Source organism: Mustelus asterias, chromosome 14 (genome assembly GCF_964213995.1).
Source record: "Mustelus asterias chromosome 14, sMusAst1.hap1.1, whole genome shotgun sequence".
Taxonomy (NCBI): Eukaryota; Metazoa; Chordata; class Chondrichthyes; order Carcharhiniformes; family Triakidae; genus Mustelus; species Mustelus asterias.
The window spans coordinates 93,597,678-93,613,653 of record NC_135814.1 but is presented as its reverse complement, the minus strand read 5'-3'; the positions used below and the strand labels follow the sequence as shown (position 1 = coordinate 93,613,653).

At 38.3% G+C, this 15,976-nt stretch overlaps 1 protein-coding gene across 1 annotated transcript in view; it reads right to left on the bottom strand.

Moving 5' to 3' along the window:
* spag16 (sperm associated antigen 16) overlaps nucleotides 1–15,976 on the bottom strand; it is a 926,172-nt gene that overhangs the window by 796,525 nt on the left and 113,671 nt on the right. Inside the window, exon 10 of the mRNA XM_078227730.1 lies at nucleotides 4,450–4,583. Coding sequence (XP_078083856.1) covers nucleotides 4,450–4,583 — 134 coding nt within the window. The remainder of the gene's footprint in view (nucleotides 1–4,449; nucleotides 4,584–15,976) is intronic.

The window sequence follows — 15,976 nt, the reverse complement described above, 5'->3', positions numbered from 1 at the left end:
GAACCAAGGGCAGCAGATGGGTGGAAAATCGTCACCTCCAAGTCACACACCATTCTGACCTGAAAGTATAATGATGCCAATGCAACACAAAGTAACCACTAGGTGGTGCACTATTTGCACACTCACAAACGCTGCATGTTCAAGTGTAAGTGACAGTTCAGGCAGCTGCCAGTAAGAAAGATGCAGCTACTCAATTGTTCACAGTCAAGCAACGCAAATAGCACTGCATTAACACAAGACCCTGTAACTTTGTGACTCAGACGAGAGTGCAACCAACTATGACATGGCCAAAATCCAAATAATTAATAATTTATCATGATTAATTAAATTTTGTTTATTTGCTCAAAACAAAATATAGAGATGAGTGAGAAATAAATGCACAACTCACTAAGAAAATACCGTTTTAATAAAGAGACCTACAATGTTTGGCAGGATGATCAGCACATTCAGCTCATGAGTGGGAATGTAGTCCAGTTTTAGGAAGATGAATCAGATATCTGCGTAAAATTACTGCAGCAGGCCTCGAGCCTGCAATCCTCTGATAACATCATGATTTATATCAAAGTCAAATGCCTTATCAATTAGGCCACACTTGAATCACCAAATGGACCAGACATCTTATTTCATGCTTCACTGATAATGTCCAACGATGTCATCGCACATGCGCAAAATTGATAATAGCAGTTGGAATGACATCTCCAATTGCTCTGTACATGTGCTAACCACTGCACATGCACAAAGTGATCACAGCAGCCATTTCAGCAGCGGTGGCATCACACACAGTGAAGTATATCATCGGTTTTTTGTTGTTGCGGAATTAAAATCCTAGAACTGCTCCCGAACAGCACTCTGGGTGTATCTACACCACATGGACTGCAACAGGTAGGTAGGTGGCTCACCACTACCTTCACATGTGCAAATAGGGATGGGCCTTGTCACTGATGCTCACTTTCCATTAATTATTTTTTAAAAATCCAAACAGTTCTTAAAGTTTCATCATTTCCATTAGATAAAAAACTCTTAAGTTCACACCAGGGTTTTACTGAATGGTGTTATTAAAACACAAATGGCCCTGTTCTACAGGATTTATTTTTTCATGGGCAGCCAATATCAAAGGCCTTACATGAAGTAAGGAAAACTACAGGTTGACAGGGAGCTTTTTTTAATGCAATTTTCAATTTAAGGAATATGTCAGCTTAATCCAACAATGTAGGAAAGAGTTGCTTTATTTCACAAAACCTGCTCCTTTCGTCTCTAATTTTTCTATTACACTGACCTGAAATTGATCCATCAAGTGTGGGTGATGGTTGTAGCTACTTCATAAATACAAGAAGAAATTAACTACCCAATCTTTTCTGTTCCCATCGACTGCCGAAACATATATATTTCTTCCACTTGCTATATTAGTCTGCATTTTCTAGATTCTCATTTATTTGTTCCTTATATTTTGTATACGTCAACTGAGTACAACATAGTACATATACCCCCTAGAATATTGTTTTTCATGCAGAACGTTTGTAATCCAAATGTAAGTGGCCAGAATTTGAAGCCTTAGTCAGATACACCAGAGTTGTACCTGCAATCATACAAAATTAATGAGCAGGAAAATATCAGCTTTTCTATTAAGCCTTCCCCTATCCATAACAGTCGAGACATCAAGCCTAGATACTTCCTACCCTCCACCTGCATCTATTTAACCTCATTGGAAAGGCAAATTAACCCAGAGCTAATAAGGGAAGGAAACATGGAAAATTCCTCTTTAACACTGTGTGGAGTTTGCACATTCTCCTCGTGTCTGCGTGGGTTTCCTCCGGGTGCTCCGGTTTCCTCCCACAGTTCAAAGATGTGCGGGTTAGGTTGATTGACCATGCTGAATTGCCCCTTAGTGTCCTGAGATGCGTAGGTTAGAGGGATTAGTGGATAAATATGTAGGGATATGGGGGTAGGGCCTGGGTGGGATTGTGGTCGGTACAGACCCGATGGGCCGAATGGCCTCTTTCTGTACTGCAGGGATTCTATGATTCAAGAACACATCCTAGGCTCACTGATGCTCACTTTGCAAACTGCCAAACCACTTGGTGAGGTGAGAGTGACTGCCTTTGACATCAATATCTCATTTGATGAGTGCGGTACCATGGAGATGGAGTGAAACTGAAATTAATGGGGAACTTGGCTGGAATTAACTTAGCAGAAAGGAAGATGATTGTGGTTGAAGGAGGTCAATCATCTCAGCTCTAGGACATCACTGCAGGATTTCATCAGGGCAATATCCAAGGCTCAACTATCTCGAAGCATTTCATCAAATACCTTCCTCCATCATAAGACCATACCTGCCAGGCGTTTGGTGATGATTTCACAGTGTTTGACACCTTTCACAATTTCTAAGATGAAGAAGTAGTCCATTCCCACATTCAGCATGACTTGGACAACATCCAGGCTTATACTGATAAGTAACAAGTAATATTTGTGCCATACAAATGTCAGACAATGATCATTTCCATTTTTCACTGACTAGGATGCCCATTTTGCACCCGCAGGTTGCTGACAGAATTGAAATGAAACCTGAATCAAAGAACAGTTCTGGATAATGGAGTGGAACATGAAATGGGCAATTCCCAGCATATGGCAAAGGAAAATAAAAAAATAATAATCAATCACATCAGTTTATCAACCACTATGGATTAATTGATAAATAAGTAAGGTTTCCAAAGGTAATTAGTTCTTACAGAATGATATATTGTACGTGAAAGGCAAGTTTGACACTGTATGCAACATTTGTAAAGTTGTGGTTTTTGAAAATCTATCAGATTGGTGCTTAGTACATTTCAACTACTATTATTTTCCACTGTATCTGTCATCTTAACTGGAAAACAAAACTGAATGAAATATTATTCCTGTTTATCGTCTACCCAGAATTTTTATACTTACTTGTCATTTGAGCTTAGTTGCTAGTAAAATAACTGAGTTTTGATTTCATTACAATTGAAAAAGTAACATGAAAACTTTCTTACTGAATAATAATACAAATGACAATGATTCCAAGACATATTTGCTGCAATATTCTCAACAAAATATGTACTGAATTCAAGAGAGAATCCTGGAGGCATACAATTTATTTTTCAATAATCTGCACGCATACATCAATCAACCCAAAGTATATGATTTCTTTATATTAATCAATGCAATCATACACAAAATACAAATTAAACCACTGTGAATATTACTCTCTATTATTTAGAGTATTGTCCATGTTTTTTTCATGGATTCACCTACCTATAGCACTAATTTTGTATAAAATAGTTTAGAAAGGAAACAATTCTCCCGAACTGAAATTGATATTGTATTTTTCATCCAATAAATGTCCTTGAAATATAGCACAAAAACCATATATACTCCATTTAGTAAGAAGTAATGAAGTTTGGAAGGAAATTAAGAGGGGTGGGAGGAGGTTCATGTGGAGCATAAACACCACATGGATCTGTTGAGTGAAATGATCCGTTTCTCAGATATAAATACTTTGTAATACTTTGTAATGAACCCTTAAGTCAATGAACAATCTTCTGTGTTTATAGTACTATTACAAAGTTTTAAGGTAATCACTGGAATGGATTTCAACATACAGATCTCATGGCAGCAAAGATAATGTCAAGTTGGCACAGATAGATAATTATTAAAAACTTAAAAATATGAGCAAGTTACAAGGTACAAAAATTCTAGAATATAAAAATAGGCAATTCCAAAGTATCATTTATATCTGCCTACCTGTAACTTCAAATAGCAAAAACTTGTATAATTAATATTTTCAGGGACATCATCTTCAAAATATGTGACAGTTTTCTTTTACATTTAAAAATATGTTTGCCACAGATTGGCAATATTTTAAAGCAAATATTATTTAAACATTTGATTTCGGTTATATTAGTGTCAATCTTAAGTTGTTACATATAGCTCTTGGCAACAAAATTGCCCAACCAGGACATCAATTAGATCACACACTTATAACTAATGCCCTCTGCTTTTGTTGCTGCAAGATTAAAAGTCTTGCAATTTTACATATAAACATACATATTTTATGAAAAGCATTTTCGATGCACGCTCCACTCAATTGGGTGTTGAACTTTAAAAGGACTGCTAGAGGCCAAGTTTCAAAATGTATTTTTGTGGGGTCAGGAGGGATAGTTCTGCTCGCTGACTGCCTATTCTTCCTCTCCTTCCTGAATCCACTTTCCTAACAACCAGCTTTGTGCAAATGTTGGTCAATTTTCTGCCATTCAAAAAGTGGTAACCTGCGTTTGGCACCTGCAGTTTATCAGTAAAATTGGAATGTAGCCAAAATCTGAAAAAGGACTTTGTGCTGACATTAAAAATCCCCCTCCCAAATCTATCTTACAGTATCAAAATAAATTATGTTCGGTGAGCATTTCTTAATATATAAATAATGTTACTTACCAGCTCACTGCCAGCTCATGTACTTTCATAATCTTCGTCATTTTGCATCCACCTGATCTAAGCAAATTACTGGGAGAGCTTTTCATTTGAGCAAGGTATGGGTTCACTCTTGTGTCAATTGGAAATTCTGAATCCTATTAATCAAAAAGGAATAAATTAATTTTCTTGTTTTCTAGAATGATTGGACAAACATATCCAATTTTTTATTTAATCCATAAAGATTAAAAGTAATTGCAAAGAATTGTCCTGCTGATAATTAACTTTGAACAGTATACTAAACACAACCAAAATCAATATTTTCACTATTCTCTATGACTATAAATAAACACAGAATTTTATTGAATGCAATCCTGAGAGCCACCAACTTACTTTTGCACTTTCATCGACAAATTACCATATCACTTTGTGCTGTTGTTAAGTACTCTGCTAACAATAGATCAAAGCTAAGCATGCTAACTTGGATCAATGTCAAGGAAGATGACCGGCCGTAAGAAAATGAAAATGGCCATTTTTCATAGAATCCTCAAATACAAACAAAATTAGTTTTATTGACCCACTTAATATTTCACCACAGTTCCAGAATTGTCCCTGTTTTCAATTAAACTGAAACTCTATTTCTTCAGAATGCTTTCACATGATATCTAAAAACTCTGAAGTGAAGCAGTCTGAAGAAACTAAACTAGCACACAGCGCTGAACACAAAAAAAAATACTGAAGCTAGTGTGACTATACTGTGCCTTTAAGAAATGTGTTTTAGTCATGTTTTGTGCGGGATGTTTCTAGCAGTCTCTTCCATTTTATCAGTGTCATTCTGTCTACAGTCAGTATCCTATATTGTTGCTGCAGCAGTGTAATTGCTTAATCTGAACTAATGTTGTTCTTGGTGTTCTCCTGGGATTTTGCAGAGTGGGGCTTGATTGGGATGATTGACAGGTATGGTCATATGACTGGGCACAGCTAGGTTTACACAGAATATTCAAGTTTAGATGCTGTTTTTGAGTTGGGAGAGAGCAGTATCTCTCTTTTCCCCTCTCTGAAGTTGGAAACTGGAATCTGCCAGAAGATAAGGTTCTTTCTTGGAGATTCTGCTATATGAGAGTGGGTTTCTCTCTGAGAGTTGCTGTTTTGGAAGTTGCAGAGAGAGAGGCATCTCTTTGTGTCTCTGAAGTCTGGAGACTGGGAACTGCCAGCGACTAAGATACCACTCTGAAGATTGGCTGTTTTGAGGCTATATCCTTCTCTAAAAACTGCTGTCTGGATCTCAGTCCAGAACTGTTAAAAGGCTGAAAATCCAGCATCACATTAGCATCATAGTTTTTGTGCTATCTAATTCTGAAGAAGGGTGTATTCTATGGGCTATTGCTTTCAATTGGAGCAACAGGGATAGCTAGATGTTAAGGATTATACTTTGCCATATTGAAGTATTTTAATTGGTAAAAGTTATGCTAATTCTTTTTGGTATATTGTAACTGTGTTCTTAGATAAAATGTGTGTTGATAAAAGCTTCTTAGTGGATCACTTGAATCATACCTGGAGTGAAACACCTTATACTCACCCTAATGCCAAAATCAAATGCAAACGTTGAGGTCTAGGCTAACTGCGCAATACACCTTGGAGTTTCTCATCTGGGCCTCAACAAATGTGTAATGTGAATGTGTAAATGGATTTCAATGATCCCACATTTTCAAATTTGTGAATGGTTAATTTGACATAAAAATACAATTTGCTGTTTCTCCTGTGACATAACTGTTCTTATACTATTTTTGTCTGTCACCCTTATACATGCAAGACCCATGATGGAGAAATTCAGCTTACACCAAAAAGGCATTACAAATAGTTACAGCAGACAATACAGAAGAAAATTTTGTGACCTTGCTGCGCCTATCACTGATAATGCCAATCCCAGAAAATAGCATGTGGGTCTTAAAGTCGATTTTGCGCCCAGCACCAAAGAGTTTGCATTTGTCCTGGTCCCTTTCTAATGGCGCAATCTGTATCACACCCAGAGAGGGTGCAAGGCCGATTAGCATATTTAAAGTAGCATTTAAATATTCTTAGCCCATTTGACACCAGATTCTCCCAGCTCCTTGCATCTTCCAACCTTTGGACGCGGCAGGAGATCGGCGAGAATCACTACTGCCCTCCACTAGTGGAGACCAGGCATGATGGGCATGTTAGGGGAGCTCGGAGGCCATTGAAGTCCCCGGGTCATTGGGGACATGTGTGGGCAGTGCCCACCTGGCACACTGGAAGGGCCGGGCAGTGTCAAGGAAGTGGGGCCTGTTGGGGTGGAGCCAGGGATATGCTGAGGGCGACATGACGAGGGCAATGTGACGAGGGCGACGCGACGAGGGCGACGCAACGGGAAGTGGGGGAGGCTATGCAGGGAGGGGCAATCCAGGGGAGAAACATGCCACCCCAAGGGGGGTGGGGGGGGGGGGGGGGGCATGGCGGGGGGGTGTCCCGATGTCCAAGCAGGGAGGGAGGGAGTCTCAAAGTACAAGTGTCAACCTGATGAGGGCAAGCCATGAGTTGTCGGTGCCCCCCTGCAGCCCTGCTGCGACCCCTGGCCATACAACAAAAGAACGTCCCGAGGAAACCTCAGAGGAAGATTCTGCAGAAACCTCTGAAGAAAGCACCTACTAGACGACACAGGTATCACACACAACATCCAGCAGCGCAGATACAATCACCTCGATGAGATATGTTCGTGGTTAAAGGTTAGGAATCCTGGGTGAGTAACTCACCTCCTGACTCCCCAAAGTTTGTCCACCACGACTCTTCACTTGCCTGGATGAATGCAGCTTCAACAACACTTAGAAAGCTCGACACCATCTAGGACAAAGTAGCCCATTTGATTCCGACCCTTTCTGCAAACATTCAATCCCCCCACCACTGACAAACAGTGGCAACTGTGCATACAACTACTACCATCTAAAAGGACAAGAGCAGCAGATTCCTGGAAACCCCACAACCTGGAGGTTCCTCTCCAAGTCACTCACCATCTTGACTTGGAAATATATCGCCGTTCCTTCACTGTCACTAGATTAAAATCCTGGATTTCCCTCCCTTTCAGCACTGTGGGTCTACCTACACTTCAGAGATTGCAGTGGTTCAAGAAGGCAGCTCACCACCACCTTCTGAAGGGTAACTAGGAAGGGGCAATAAATGCTGGCCTAGTTAGCAACACCCACATCCTGTAAATGCATTAAAAAAAAAACAGCTATGCTGTCTGACAAATTGTTCAGAGGAAGGGATAACAATCTTTATTGTACCTTACTGCCTATAAAAGACTGGTATTAACCCAACTAAGTCTAATGTTGCCAAAGCAATCTGTACGAGTGTTAAAATTTGGCAAAAGGAACAAAATCATTTTTTGAAGACCAAACTTGAAATAACTTTTATATGATTAATGTCTATATAATTTATACAAATAATCTCCAGATTTCAGATTGAAGCCCCATATAATTTGTGAAGTATGTGCATATACAAAAACCATGTGTACATCATATCTACCTTTGGATTCCCGGTGGTGCTTCTCACTAGTGCTTTGAAATGGAATTAAACCATATGATTACTGCTGATTACTGCTCTGCTGAGTGTGTCCTGTTGCTTTAAAGCTAATGGTTGTAAAGAGAGACATCCTGAGATCGATCAGTGATTAATTGCTATTGGCAAAAGATTTTTGCATATTAACAAATGTTTATGAATTCCTAGCTCTAGATTAATAGAGATATATATAATAGGGGTTCCCTCCATAAAGAAAGCACTAGCAAGCAATTCCCAGTGTGCTTTCATTTGCAATTATAATCCTCTCAAAGTCAGAGGTTGAACATAAGAAGGATCCTGGAGAAGCATTGATTAAGTGCTATGCGAAACAGCTATCAATTAGGCAGAAAAATAAAAGAATGCATCTGGACAACACTGGATTACAAAGTAGAATATAGGATTACATAGGATTTACTGCATAGAAACAAATCATTCAGTCCAACCAGTCTCTATCAGTGTTTATCCACTCGAGTCTCCACTTGTCTTTCCTCAACTAAATCTACCTTCGCAAATGTCCCTCTGTTCCCTTCTTCATCATTTGTTTGCCTAATTTCCACTTAAACATCTTTACTATTTGCTTCAACCACTCTCTGTGGTAACAAGTTCCACATCCTCACCATTCTTATATTTCTTATTGGATTTCTTGGTGACTATCTTATATTGATGACCTCCAGTTATGCTCTTTTCCAAAAGGGGAAATGTTCTTCATCCTTCCAGTCTATCAAAACATTTCATAATTTTAAAAACCTCTTATAAGGTCACTTCTTAGCCTTTTGTTTGCAAGGCAAAAGATACCCAACCCAGTATATAAATATTTTCCTGATATGTATAGACACATATTTCTGATATCATCCTTGTAAATTTTCTATGCATCTTTTCCAGTGTTTCTATATCTCTTTATATGGCAACCAGAACTACACACAGTACTTAAGTGTTGTCTTACAGGTTCTATACAGTTTAGCATAACCTTTCAATTATATCCCTCTCAAAATAAAACATAATGCCTGGCTTGCTTTTTAAAAAAATATTTAAAAGATTACTGGATGCTGTATCCACATCATGCTGTATTTGTACCATGAGAGCTTTGTGTTCTGGAACTCCACTTGTACCACTTCCTTTCAAAATATGTTGCCTCACATCTACATACGTTGAACTTTGGGGAAAGGATTTTCATCAGGTGATGGAAGTGGGATTGTAGTTAGGAATGACAAAATCTGAGAATTTTTGCCACTAATTTCAAATTTGCTGTGCCTTCTTGTGCTGCTTTTTCATGGGTCAGAAAGGTTCTGAGACACGGGACTGCACTTATCTCTTCTAAGAATGGGAAAAAATTAAAATTTCCCATTGCTGATGATCATTTATCTCATTGTGGTTACAGATTTACAGGATTAATAGTCACACAAGTTTAAAAATCACACAAGCTGAAAAAAAGGTCTTCTTATGAGAGCCTTCACAGACCATTAGTCTGGCAAAGCACATAAATCAGACATCTGTAACTGGAAAATGGGAGTGATCCACAGAAACAGAAATTAGCTGCACTATGAAGTTTTCACGTTGATTGGATATTATAATGAAGCAAGCGTATTGTGATTGTGATTGGTTTATGCTGATTATTTGTAATTGATTTTAAAAACTATAATTGCCTTTGTATCTTTGAATACAGCTCTCTGGCTAGCGACAGGGACAGGGATGTGAACTGTAACTTCCCAGCGTCCTTGCTATAGCTTGTATTTAAACAGCTTTTTAAGAGAACTCTGTGACTTGTCTGGTTACTTGAAGGGTAAAGTTGTGATCAATTAAAAGGCTGACATCAAAGCCCACAACAATAGTAAGGAAACTTTTTATGAAATGCTCCTACAGATTTAAATTCCTTTAATCCTCAATCGTTTGCAATATATCTCTGCAGCTCTATCAATTCACTTTGTTCAAGTATGTGGCATTAACTTAAAAATCAGAATTTGAAAACATAGATTATCGACTTTCGAAGGAACGTTTATTTCTGAACAGGTGTACACAAAATTACTTTCCATTGATTGCTTTTGATTTGCTACAAATTCACTGAAGTATAATACTAAAACCACCAGACCTTCACATACTGAGGTAATAACTTCAAGGTAATAGGGAACTGAAATATTAATTATCATGTAATTACAAACCATAACCAAGAGATCAGTTGGCCCCAAAGAGATCCTGTAATTAATCTTGTAATATTACTGAACACTTTTCTGTTGTTTCATGACAGTCAATTTCACCCCCCTTTTCAGCAGTCTTCTGAACGGTTACTTTTAAAATCAAGTCACCAATGCACAACATAAATCATGCTACTTGAATACAGACTAAATATGTATAATTTTGAAAACTTCCATCAGATCACACCTTCTGGCTTCACTTCCCTGGAGCAAAAAAGTCCAACCAGTTCAGTCTTTGCTGATAGCTACAATTTCTCAGCATGTAAATTTTCATTGCACTTTCTACGTTGCTTCCATGCCCTTATTATAACAAGATGACCAAGCCAAAACGCAAGAAGCTTGAAAATAGTCAGCTAGCCTAGTGAGCTACTGTAAGGGTTAATATTTTGGTCTCAGCTCTTTGCAACCTATGTCAACAACTTTCATGAAGGGCTGAGTGTAATGCATCCAGATGGGAAAATAAGCTGTGAGGAAGCAAAAAGGTTGCAAGTGGATAAAAACAGAGTTAGTGAGAGGTAGGAACATGGCATATGGAATGCAATGTGGTGGTGTGTGAAGTGATCCATTTTGTTAGAGAAAATAGAAAACAATACTTTCATATAATGAGAGACTGTAAAATATTATTCAGAGGGATCTGGGTGTCCTTGTACATGAGTCAAAGAAAGTTTACATGCAGGTACCACAAGCAGTTAGGAAGGCAAGTAGAATGTTAGCTTTTATTACAAAGGGATTTGAGGATAACGGTAAATAACTCTTAGTAGCATTATATTCGGGTCTTAGTGCGACCAGCCCAGACAGTTCCATGGGGCAGTACCAAGGGCAGTGTCCGGGTGTGAACCTCTCCTCCTGTGTGATGCCCTCACTGAGCTCCTCTGGCAAGTTCTGCCCACAAGGTGCATACCATAGGAAACCTGTCATAATTCACGTTGATGTGAGGAATAATGTAACAGGGAGGATTATCAGGCTGAGAGGCCCAATAATCAGATGCAAATTTATTGTAATGGGGTTCCCGACATTGAATGTCGAGATTCCCATTACTTCACCCCCTTTACATCAGTGCAAAATGCAATTTGGTCCTCTTACAAGATTCTCTGCCCCCATTGCTAACCCCGTTTGACAAAATGAAAAACAAAAGTGGGAAATCAGCCCAACTCTTAACCCGTGCATATTTCGGATATTGTGATAATGCTTTCATGATCTGTGAATCTTCAGACTTGTATAAGGATTTCCTTACACACTTTAAAGCACACATTCTGCGCTCCAATACATGGTTGAGGTACTAGCTGAGAAATCCACTAATGGATTCTTCACTACTGCTTACTGGAAGCCTAGCTTCCACTGATTGATATATGTGTTGAATTCATAAAACTCCACATGCTCTCAGATTGGCCTTATTAGCAATATTGTAAATAGGGCCCTAGCTTTTGTTCACCTTGGAAGCTGAACGCAGAAATAGAGTGCATCAAAGCTTTCATGTAGGACAACGGCGATCCTAATTAGATAATTATTTGCTGTGTATTGCGCAAATGCAAATATAAAAATTTTAAGAACAGGTTGAGCAAGCTGTTTCACACTACACTGTGCAGTGGTGACTGTTAATGTATTACTAATCAGAATGTGGCAATCACCTTGTTAAGAGAATTGGCAGTAAAACCTGTATCATTTGGGGTTGAGTTTGTATGTCTGCCGTTCTGAAATAGAGACTGACAATAAAACAGCTTGAAGTTAAAGACAAGTGTGAAGTGATTCTTTCACCACAACTATTTATTGTGAGTAACAATGTTGCAGAGGATGAGCCTTAAGCTTGGTGACTGGCTGCTGTATGTGAAGCCTTTTGTTTCAGTCCTCTGAGAACAAGTGTACTGTTGCTGGCAAATTAAGTTGCAGAATGGCAGAAGGAGAGTGCTAAATTGCAAGTTTTGACTATCTACCAATTCTTTCTGACTGAACCATATCAGCAATGGAAAGCTTAAGTAGAAATGTAGACCTGGTTACTTCCATACCCTAAAAGAAGCAAGGTATGGCATTAGCATTATTGTTTCCACACAAAAGGTAAGATCAGGAGTAAGGTATTTTCAGAATGGAAACCACCCATCGAGTGATGTAGAAGGAAAGCCATGAAAGTTGAACAAGTGTATGGTACATTTCTGTGAGGTCTGCTCTATTGAAAATGAGTTGAGCTCCTTATATGCCTGCAGTTTGAAGTAGAAGCTTACAATAAAACAGCTTGAACCTAAAGACAACTGTGAAGTGATTCTTCCATCTCAACTATTTATCATGATCAACAGTAACATGGGTAGTATTTTCCACTAGTAGGACTAATAAGCTGTTCTGTCTACCCCACAATTTAGCAATGATCTGTATGAATTTTAATACCTGTGCTATGCCAGGTATATAGTCCCAATGATTGGCTGATTGAATTAACCAACATGTTCCTCCAGCTGCTCATAATAGACCATACTTAACAAGCACGTGCTTGCAAAACTCAAAACAAAATGTCTGCTATCGGATGTGATTCCATGCTGAACAATCCTGAGTGGACTGATAGCTACACAAACAAGCAATTTAAGATAATCAGTTGAGCTCACAACATGGCCTCATTTACACTTGCTAGAAGTGGCATACATTAATACATGAGGACCCAGTCATTGCAAACAAAAGGAATACATTTGAGCCTTGCACTTTTTTAAAAAAGTTATCTGGAAACATGGAGAGCCTTGTTGCCTTCTCCATAGTGTTAGGAGCAGGTGAGGAGGGGTGCAATGACACCTCTCTTTTCCCACTCCACATTTGGTTGCAGCAGAGGTTTTGAATTTTAAAAGGATGCTGTATTGCCAATTCAGTATAGAAACAGAAAATAGGAGTAGGCCCTTTGAGCCTGCTCCACCATTCATTAAGATCATGGCGAATCATCAAATTCAATATCTTGATTTCCCCCCTGCCCCCGCCACCCCCATCCCATGATCCCTTTATCCCCAAGAGCTATATTTAATTTCTACTTGAAATCAGACAATGTTTTGGCCCCAACTACTTTCTGTGATAGTGCATTGCACACACACATCACTTCATGTATGTACTTGACCTATGCAATTTGTAAGAATTATGCCAGACATGAGTTATGGGGTAGTTGCTCCAAAACCACTCAGTTAAAAATAATAAAAAATGTTAACTGCAAAGTAATGGGTTAATGTACAAGTTAATGAGACCATGATGATATTAATGATGTTTGAGTGACATCAGTTCTCAGATGACCAAGAGGATCCAAGAGAGCTAGGTGAAGAATATTCTGTATCCTGCTTTCCCTGAGGTCTTTGTAAATAGTTCTTAAAATTTTGAAGTTAAACTATATCGACCATCTCAAGTATGTCAAAAGGAAAGCAAAGCCTCATCATTCGGGAAGACTAAAAAGTATGTTATTAGTAAAAAACTTTCCAAAGCTTAGCAACAATGTTTGAGCATTAACAAATGTACAAATATGTCCTACTAATGCATGTAAACACATGCACAAAATCCAAGAAAGCGGAAAGCAAAACAACTTTTATAGAGTATCACATGTTAATCCTGGTCAAGTTAAAGTGCAGATAAAAATGGAAAGTCAATCAGGGTTCACTGATTGTATCTGGAGGGCCTGGTTCTCCACTGAAGTGGTTACTTTTCATTGTTGTGACTGGTATGTTCCTTTTTCTCCTGGAAACACTAGTGCAAGTCCAATTACTTTTTAGTAGAGTGTCTCTGTCTGTTGTAGGAATATGGACATAATTTAAGATCAGCAAAACAGAGTTCAAAATTTAAATGGAATGTTGCAGAGAGGGGGGGTGAGAGACAACCGCTCATACAAAAAGCGCTGTGTCACTTCGCCAGCTTGGTCAACAGTAATTCAGAAACTAGTTGTAAATTCCAGAAAAACGTTCTGATCGGCCCGTTTCTGGAGTTTATCTTTAGCCATTGTGTGTTTTTACAGCCGAAGTGACTAAGTTTTAATGTTCCAACAACTAATTTCTAATGGTTCGTTCCTCTTGGGAAGTGAGTGTCTGCCGAGATCTACATTGACCCTACGTCACCATGAAATGGAATGCGGCTACATATATGCAAATAGGCAGGCATTTTAAGTAAGTGTCTTTGTGTTTCAGTGAAATATCCGCATATAAAAATGTGAAACTTGTGAAATATTAAATTAGTATTCCATATGGAACATCTTTGTGACAGTGGTAATGCTTTATTCAATTCCAGAGTCAACTTGTCAACCAATCAGCACCCTTTTCTCCTTGTTGTGATTGTATAAAATTTGGCATTCTCGCATTTGTCCTGATGAGTGCAAGACAAAAAACTTCAAGTCATCTCTCTTTTCAGCAATATTCAAGAAAATGTATAACATTCTTTGGAACTTGACAAATTAAATGCTTTCAAGGCTGAGATCTAGAGGTCACACAGTCAGAATAAGGGGTAAGCTATTTAGAACTGAGCTGAAGAGAAACTTCTACACAAGGGGTTATGAATTTTCAGAATTCTCCACCTCAGACAACTGTGGATACTCAATCACTGAATACACTTAGGGTAGAGATTAATAGATTTTTGGGTAGAAAATAAATTTAGGGCTATAGGAGTAGTGTGGAAAGATGAAATTGAGGTCAAAGATCTGTCATAATCATTGAATTGTGAAGCATGCACAATGGGCCAAATGGTCTAATCCTCCCTTCAATTTCTGATGTTCAGAGTGGTGAATCTTTGTCTCGACTCCTGGATAGTGATCCACCTGTGCTGAATTCAATTAAATGGAAATCAGGCTAGTTCTATGAAGGATTGACAGCCATCCAGTCAGATGTACAACTCTATCAAAGTGGAAACTTCTGTAAACTCATGTTAAAAGATCAGCAAGAAATCCCTAAAACTAAATACAAAATATGATGCATGGAATACAAGTTTAATAACATTTTCTGGAAAAGGAGCGCTGATAATATAATAAATTTGGCATGACAATGTTAACTGATTTTAGAAAAGGAATATTGAAATCTGTAATGGGTTAGATACACTGAACTATAATATGTAGTTCATATATTTCATGAACCTTTCATGAGAAAGGACTTCTAATAATTATGAATCTGTTATGTAAAATTCTCCTGCAACTTTAATTGAAGACAGGGTTCAACTGATATTGCCAGAATATTCGGTTGACTACTGACAATGTTAATGGATTAGAATAAATGGAACTGACATAAAATTGTAGTTTTCCTGATTAAGTGTTTCAAAATGTTTAAAAACTGAGGAACTCTGGTGTATTCAAAGGCAAACAGCAGGTCAAGTTCAATTCTGATCAGAATCACAGCTCTATGACAGTAAAGTCAATTCAAGCATATTATAATATTAATAGTTCTGGCACAAAAAGTAAGCTGTACTTGAAAGCTGTCGAGCATAAATTGGCCTCGTGAAATTAAAGTCATTTTATTCTGCAAACATTTCCATCAAAATTGAAATCTCCAAGTGTACAACCAACTCTTATTAAGAAAAATAAAACAATATTGTACTTCACACCAGTAATTTAACTACAAGCAATAAATAGCAACAGTTTCTGGGTGAACTGCTATAAGATGTCCCGACCTGTGTTGTAACATAAGAACTAGGAGCAGGAGTAGGCCATCTGGCCCCTCGAGCCTGCTCCGCCATTCAATAAGATCATGGCTGATCATTTCGTGGAATCAGCTCCACTTACCCGCTCGCTCACCATAACCCTTAATTAAGTTACTGTTCAAAAATGTATCTATCCTTGCCTTAAAAACATCCAATGAGGTAGC